Source organism: Zootoca vivipara, chromosome 1 (assembly GCF_965207765.1).
Source record: "Zootoca vivipara chromosome 1, rZooViv2.hap1.1, whole genome shotgun sequence".
Lineage (NCBI taxonomy): Eukaryota > Metazoa > Chordata > Lepidosauria > Squamata > Lacertidae > Zootoca > Zootoca vivipara.
Genome location: NC_142582.1, coordinates 53,662,878 through 53,671,325, shown reverse-complemented (window position 1 = coordinate 53,671,325; position 8,448 = coordinate 53,662,878). Strand labels below are relative to the sequence as shown.

At 42.2% G+C, this 8,448-nt stretch overlaps 1 protein-coding gene across 1 annotated transcript; it reads right to left on the bottom strand.

The window, feature by feature from the left end:
• Positions 1–384: 384 nt before the first annotated feature.
• On the bottom strand, positions 385–3,135 carry LOC118080179 (olfactory receptor 11L1-like). The gene has a single exon (XM_035105146.2). The coding sequence runs from the start codon at positions 1,531–1,533 to the stop codon at positions 385–387; it is 1,149 nt and encodes a 382-aa protein (XP_034961037.2). The 5' UTR covers positions 1,534–3,135.
• Positions 3,136–8,448: the final 5,313 nt, after the last annotated feature.

The window sequence follows — 8,448 nt, the reverse complement described above, 5'->3', positions numbered from 1 at the left end:
AGTGTTGGCTAAGGGTTACTGTAATGTAAATATATCAAAAAATGACAGTTGCATAGAAAAGAAATGTCCTGTACTTATGAAAGATCTCCCAAACCTGGCTTTAGTGCATGGTTTTTTTTATGTCTGTCACTGAAAGAATAATAGACCCCCAACAACAAAAGACCCTGCAGACAAGTGCTCAGCACAAATTGTGTGTTGATAATATATTGCTTACAATTCTTTTTAGATGACTCTTTTGGGATGTCGCCATGTTTCTTTACAAAGACCTTGAAATGTAATTTTAATATAAAGTAAAATGCATTTAACAAATACCGTACCTGTCTTTTAACAAAATTCTCAGTGCAAATTCACAGCAATTCACAAACAACTTGAGTATGCCGAGGTTCATGACAATACAATAAGGGCAGTTCTCTGTGTGTTCTTCAGACACATGTTCTTCACACGGTTGAGAACCTTTCCCAAGGCTTTTTTCACATCTTTGTTCCTGAGGGTATAGATGATGGGATTCAGCACTGGGGTGATGACAGTATAGAACACGGATACCACTTTTTCCAGTTCAGAAGTCTGACCGGAATGTGGACAGAGGTACATGAAGATGACAGTGCTGTAGAAGATGGTGACCACCGTGAGATGGCTGGCACATGTGGAAAAGGTCTTGTGCCTCCCAGAAGCAGATGGGAGATCTAAGATGGTAGAAACAATCAGGGCATAAGAAGTCAAAGTCAGGAGAAAGGACACAAGCACAATCACTGCAGACACAAGAAAGACCATTGTGTCAGCCATGAAGGTGTCTCCAGTCGATAAGTTAATTAAGGGGCTCGTGTCACAGAAGAAGTGGTTGATCTGGTTGCTGCCATTGAAGGGGAGCTGGGAGATGAAGGCTATGGGCAAGAAGGGGGTCAGGAAGCCCCCCAGCCAGCAACTGCAGGCTAGGCAAGCACAGACATGGTTGTTCATGAGCACAGGATACTGCAGTGGCTGGCAGATGGCTAAGTACCTGTCATAGGCCATAATAGCCAAGAGGAAAAATTCTGTGGTACCAAGCGAGAAGAAGAAATACATCTGGGTGATGCAAGCCTGCAAGGAGATGGCTTGAGGGCCAGTGAGAAAGTCCCCCAGCAGCCGGGGAACTGTGACTGAGGTGTAGCACATCTCTAGGAATGAGAAATTGCTCAGGAAGAAGTACATGGGGACATGTAGAGCCACATCCATATTTGAGAGGAGAATGATCAAGGCATTGCCAAGGAGAATGAAGAGGTAGACTACCAAAAAGCTGAAGAACAACAGGATCCGGAGCTCCTGGAATCCAGAGAAGCCCAGTAGGATGAATTCAGGGGACGAGGTGCTGTTCAGCATAATCTTGGTGTTGCATGTACAGCCAGCATCAAAAACAGGAGGAGGAGGAGAGAAATAGACAAAGATGTGTTGGTGATAAAGAGATACCAAATGGAAAATCCCAACATTTGCTGTTCTAATGACCAGATCAAGGACATCTAAGTCCACTTTAATTATCTTTGGTTTGAACAAAGCCATATTTCTGTCTCATGATGATACAAGCTTCAAGTTTCATTCATAGACATTTGCATATAATGAAGTCAACCCGATTTGGCTTTTTGGTCATATAGGATGTGTAATGGACATTGTATATTTTTCCAAAATCACAATTCACCATATTCTTGACATTTTTCCACGAATGGGTTAAGCCTGGTTGTAGTGACTCACAAAGTGGACAAGTGTTGAATCATTCACAAAACCTATTCAACAGCATTTTGAAACTACCGGGATATATTTATGTGAATCACCTTCTGGTGGAACCCAAGTTCCTCAATCAAGCCTCCATCGCCAACCTCTTAGTTGGGGTATTAGCATGGTAGCAGTGGAAGTTGCCTTATATTGAGTCAGACCATCTTCCCATCTAGCTCAGTTTTGTCTACACTGACTGGAAGTGGTTCTTCAGAGTTTCAGGCAGGATTATCTTGCAGCCCTACTTGGAGATACTGGGGAAAGAAGCTCCTATTGCTCCTTGTCAAACAGAAATTATTCCTTCCCCAGTCTTGACATTTTATTTCAAGTTGCAAGACTTCACAGACAGAACTTAACCTCCCGCCCCTTGTGTCTTGAAGAATCAAAGCATAAACAAAATATAAAAAGGTACCGTATTCTTTTCAGTGTATATAACATAAACTACATTGATAAACGTATGAGACAAAACAAAACAATATTAATCAGAAAACTAAAAAGAAGATGGGACACCAGTTAAAAATTCATTGCAACTGCTCAATTTTTGTTTTGTTTTGTTTTTTCAGCTGTCCTTGGAAGGCGTGAGACTATCCAACACCTGAGGAGAGTTTATGCATTTGCTCCAAGGGACCCTTAGTTATATTTTTCTTTATCCTAAGAAAGATAGAAAAATATATGAGGCTGAACAAACTGAAATGTGGCAATTAGTCAACAGAATTGTGTAAAAGACCCTGGACGGAGTGTAAGAAAAATCTGGAACAGCACATAATTTTAAAACAATAAATACTCTATAAAGAAAACCAGGAGGGATAACTCTGATAAGCAACAAATAGTGTAGTTGCCTTTTGTGAATGCCACACTATAGGCAACATTTAATGGGAATTAGTTCTTGTACAATTCACAAAAACTACAAATTAAATTAATTAAGGTTCACTTAATATAGTGGTACCTCGGGTTACAAACACTTCAGGTTACAGACTCCGCTAACCCAGAAATAGTACCTCAGGTTAAGAACTTTGCTTCAGGATGAGAACAGAAATTGTGCTCCGACAGCATGGTGGCAGCAGGAGGCCCCATTAGCTAAAGTGGTGCTTCAGGTTAAGAACGGACCTCCGGGATGAATTAAGTTCTTAACCAGCGGTACCACTGTATTCAGATAGTTAAAAGTTGGAGTCGTCACTCATTTTCTTGAAGACTTTATTTGGGAGAGGACCATAGCTTGGTGACAGAGCATATGCTGTGCATGTAGAAGTCTAGGATTCAATTCCTGACATCTCCAGTAAAGACTGGGAACAACTCCTGCCTGAAACCCACTTCCAGTCAGCAAAAACAACACTGAGCTACATGAACTCACGATTTGATTCATTATAAAGGCAACTTCCTGTTTTGCTCAGTAAAGCACACTGCCACAACCCAAAGCAGAATCAAGCCCATTAAATAATATTTGTAGATGTGCTTAACTCTGTAAGATTGTGAACAGAAAAAACAAATATGCCAGTGTTACACTCAGTGGGGATCTAAGTAAACACAATATGTAACAATATGTAAGGAATGCAAATGAGAAGGGGGATCAAAGCATCTTAAAGATGGAACCTTGTACATGAATTTGGAAGTCAAGTCAACTCCATCTTATTATTCCATGCTTGTTTCAATGGCTAACCTTTCCAGAACAAATGCAGATTCTTTTATTTTATACAGTGCACATTTACACCTTATTTTGTTCTGATCTTCTGAGTCAAAGAAAGAACATAAGCAGGGTGCGTGGAATGCCAAACTAAAGGAAAATTCAAATGATACAGATGAAAGCTGGTAATAGCATTCTGCTGCTGAAGCACATTACACATACGTTCCTAAAACACATGCTTATTCCTATAGCAACTGTTTTCAGAAATTGTCTTTGGTTTTGTCAATTACCAGGAGTGGTATTGGGAGCTAACCAATTTCTGCAGGTAGATACAGGCTTGGGTAGCCATGGGAAAGGTCAGAAAAATGTTAACTTCCCTGCCTTTAAATTTCAGGCAACTATTTTTGAGTATCATGGAAGGAGAGTGAATTATTAGGCTTTTAATTTTTTATCATTGTATTTTCACTCCCAGGAAAACCAGTCTTTGGTACTATGTACACATGACTTTACATGGGGAAAGTGTTTGCATGTTTCTGCCTCCCACAGCAAAATGCCTTGAAGAGGCTCTGATAAGAATGCAAGAAAACTAAGCTTGTGTGACTCATGATCTCATAGCAAACTGGGATCAGAGAGGAGAGAATACATACCTTAAATCACAGGGCCAATCTTGCAGTCACTGAGATGTAGCCTCTGCAGAAATAAAGCACAAAACCCCTTCCTCTACTTGACTTCAGATCAAGAGCAAGGAATCAGTCAAAATTGTTTTTCACCTGTTTTCTGCTGACAATATTTGCATGCAGAGACGGATTCTGCTTACAGCCTCCATGAGCCCGATCCTTAAGTAGATCTAGCTTGACCCAAACTGGCCCACTCAGCTTTTCTTTTCTAACTACTCAGAGCAGCAGACACACTCTACAAATTACAACCCCCAAGACCTGACTATGCATAGCTATGCCTTTGAACTAGGGAGCTGCTGGCCTTATATAAGCTCAGCTGGGGGAACAAGAGATTCACACTTTGTTCCTTATGGGTGAAAGATACACAGCCCAATTACCCTTTGATGAGCTACTTGGAAAACAGATCAGGCGTTCAATTATACAAAATTCTGGTGGTAGGGAGAGGTCACTTTATAAGGGCACCTGAGGCCTTTGAATCCTCTTGAGAGAGTGACATTTCTATAGGGACCGATCCAGATGATTGGCTGCTGCACCTACACAACTCTGGTATTCAACAGACATACTGCAGCCCAGTGGGATCCCACTGTGGAAAGTGGTTCTCCTGCAGCAGCAGGTGTCTGTGTGGGTGGAAAGGGGCATGCAGGGAAGCCAGAAATTGGTGATCTCACTAGGCCCACTGCCAATGCATTCTTATAATGCAGACTACACCAGCAAGATGAGCAATAGCTAGTTGAACTTCTTGGTTTCTGCTACACAGTTTTTAGCATACCTTTGCCTTTTGGCCACTAGGTGGCAACCACATAAATATTACAAGATGATCTGCACACCTTCTCTGTCCTCCATAGAATAATCAGCCTGGGGTGACCCTGATGAAGAGGCTGGTCTTGCCTGCTTTAAGGAGGACAAACCAGGTGGGGCGAGGCCTTCTGTTATAGGCCTTGTGTGCAAGCTCCCCTGAAGGCTGCAAACATGCAGGGAAATTCCTGTGGGGAGAATTAAATAGATCTTAGAATCATAGAAATGTAGAGTTGGAAAGAACCATAAAGGTCATCTTGCTCCACCCCCTGCAATGCAGGGAGCTTTTGCCCACATTGGGCTCAAACCTAAGACCCTGAAATTAAGAGAGTCATGCTCTACGGACTAAGCTATATGAATCCATGTGTGGGTGAGCAACAAAAGAAACCAGCTGGGTACCTGGATTCAAAATGTGGGGCACTGTGTACTCTCCTACAGAGAGAGCGCCCCAGTAGCAGAGATTAAACTCACAAAAATTAAGCTGTAGTATAATGTTAGGAATATTTTTATTCAGTTCAGCTGCACACAGCAGCTGACCATGTTCTACTCCTCCTGCAATCAGCAGACTACACACTGTTGAGTAAGTTTAAAATGCCTTACTTACAGATTCAAGGTCTCAATCATGCATTGTACCATGCAGCAGCAAGGCTAATACAGGCATATAACACTCTTGGGTAGACAGTACAGAATAGAGTTCCGGGCATGTGCTGCAAGCTTGGGAGCAAGCTTACACATGTCCACATCATTGCATGATGGAGAGACTTCACTTCCTCCCTCTCCAGAAGAGAGGGGGGGTGACCTAGATGAGTCTATTTAGCAATATAACTCTGTGGGTCCTTTACCCCTTCCTGCACTAACTAGCCCTATGCTTGCTAGTTGTATTTTTCTGCAATTTCCTACCCTCCCTGGGTGCTGCATACAATGGCTGCCCTTCAAAAGGATGGACAGATAGAGGTTGGTTCAGTCTCTTTCCACCCCACAACCCACCCACCCCACTCTATGCAGGTGCTGGCATGCATTGGAGGGCCCTTAGAGAAGTTATCTCCTTCCTATGCTCCTTTCCTCTTTCTACACAGTGATCATCACAGTGATAAACTCCAGGACCTTGTTTACTGAAGAAACAAAAACTTAACAAGTCCCCTGAGTAATAATCTGGGTTATGAGTAATAATCATCCAGGTAATCATCTGGAGATATGACTCCATCCCATTTTCAATTCTGAGATGTGGGAAGGGGCTAAATTGCCCGGTTTTCTCTCTTTCGGTGAACAGAAAGAAATTAGACACCATCTCTGTAGTTTTATGCATGAGATTTTCTGATATAAAAATAATATCGCACTGTGGCCCGATGATGGAGATAAGATTATTGCTCCCATAGTGCAATGCCTCCCTTATGACCTTGGTGGTCTTAGTTCTGATCATGCTTTGGGTAGCTTGAAAGTCGTGGAAATAGAACAGAGTGAAGGAGGAATATGGCTCACTGATTTACACAGGGGAGCATACATTTCCCAAAAGAAAATGGTCCTGATGTGAAAGGATATTGATATGAGAAAGTGGATAGCTCAAAGCTGGTTCTTCATTTTTTTTTAAGGGGAAAAAGGAGGGCAGGGGTCTACCTAAGTAGTTCTGCAATAAATGTTCATCTTTTCAGACTTTTGAAAACAGTAATAAAGACCATAAAGCACTTTCTGAACTGTTTTGTGTATTTAAATAAGAGGGTAGATATTATTCCTTACAGGGACGCAGGTGGCGCTGTGGTCTAAACTACAGAGCCTAGGGCTTGCCGATCGGAAGGTTGGTTGGCGGTTCGAATCCCTGCAATAGGGTGAGCTCCCGTTGCTCAGTCCCTGCTTCTGCCAACCTAGCAGTTTGAAACCACGTCAAGTACAAGTAGATAAATAGGTACCGCTCTAAGCGGGAAGGTAAACGGCCACAACCGCAGTCATCAGCGACTGGACCTAATGGTCAGGGGTACCTTTACCTTTATTATTCCTTACAGGAACTATCCAATATAGAGGTTTTCATACTTTTTAATATTTGCTTTTTATATTAATGTTACATACTCTGTTTCTCCGAAAATAAGCCGTAGCCATAAAATAAGCCGTAGGAGGATTTTTAAGCATTCAAGGAATATAAGCCATACCCCGAAAATAAGACATAGTAATAGGCACAGCAGCAATGTCAGCTGTGGCAGGAGAAGGAGGGGGAAAATAAGACATCCCCTGAAAATAAGTCATAGTGTGTTTGAGGAAAAATAAATATAAGACGGTGTCTTGTTTTCGGAGAAACACGGTACATTAATCATCCATCCATCCATGCATGCAGCAGTAATACAGAAAAAAAACATCATGTAACAAAAAACAATATGCATGGGAGTATTGCGCCGGAGGGTATATAACAAAAAGGGCCACAAGTTCATGATAAAACACAGGACACAGGACAACTGTCAAATAATAAAATAATAGGTGCCTTGGTGATAAGTCCAGCCCAAACGTTCTGTAGGAATTCAGAGGTTTAACGGAACCTCCCCGACTAATCACATAATGCAAAAAAGGAGCCAAATTGTTGCAAAATTGTCACTCTTTGTTTCTCCTCTAAGAGCACAGTGGCTTTGTGTTGATTTTTCAGCTAGTGCCATGAACCGTCCTGAGATCTACGGATGAAAAGCAGTATACAAATTTAATAAAATAAAAAATAAATGAACCACATCTTGCCCCACCAGCACCTTACAATCAGCTTAGAGAACAATTCCCAGTCCTGTGGCAGCTAGTAGAAGATGAATTATATCTTTGCATGACAGCCCAAATGTAGACTTTGGAAGAGCCCTGAGTCCAGAAAAAACCACCTATCTGGTTTAGAATAGCTATGATTTCTTGAAAGATTCTTTGCCAGAAAACTTGTATCCTGGAACATGACCACCACATATGAAACTCTGTGTCCAAATGGTCACATTCACACCAACACAATAGATTCAAAGTGGTATTTTTATACTTGTTTTATTTGCTTTTCGGTAAGTCACTTCGAGTTTCCATTTTTTAGGGGGGGGGACTAATTAGCGCCAGCCCACCCATTAGGCAAGGTGAAGTGACCACCTGAGGCAACAGGATCCACCTGAGCAGCAGATCCCAATGTTGATCTGTCTTCCCCACTTGTTCCTGATGTAGATCTTCCTCCACGAGAGCCAGTGTGGTGTAGTGATTAAGAGCAGTAGATTCGTAATCTGGTGAACCGGGTTCGCGTCTCCGCTCCTCCACATGCAGCTGCTGGGTGACCTTGGGCTAGTCACACTTCTCTGAAGTCTCTCAGCCCCATTCACCTCACAGAGTGTTTGTTGTGGGGGAGGAAGGGAAAGGAGATTGTTGGCCGCTTTGAGACTCCTTAGGGTAGTGATAAAGCAGGATATCAAATCCAAACTCTTCTTCTTCCTCCTCCACTCCTTCTTCCTTGGCAGAGAGGCGGACCATCATTTGGGGGTCTGCTTCAGGTGCCAAAATATATTGGGCCGGCCCTGCAACTAATAAATAATAGGTGCTTCCTGTCACATCATTATGTACATACATGCATCACTGCAGCAGTGGTTTTTCTTTTCCAGGGGACTGCTTCACACACAAATG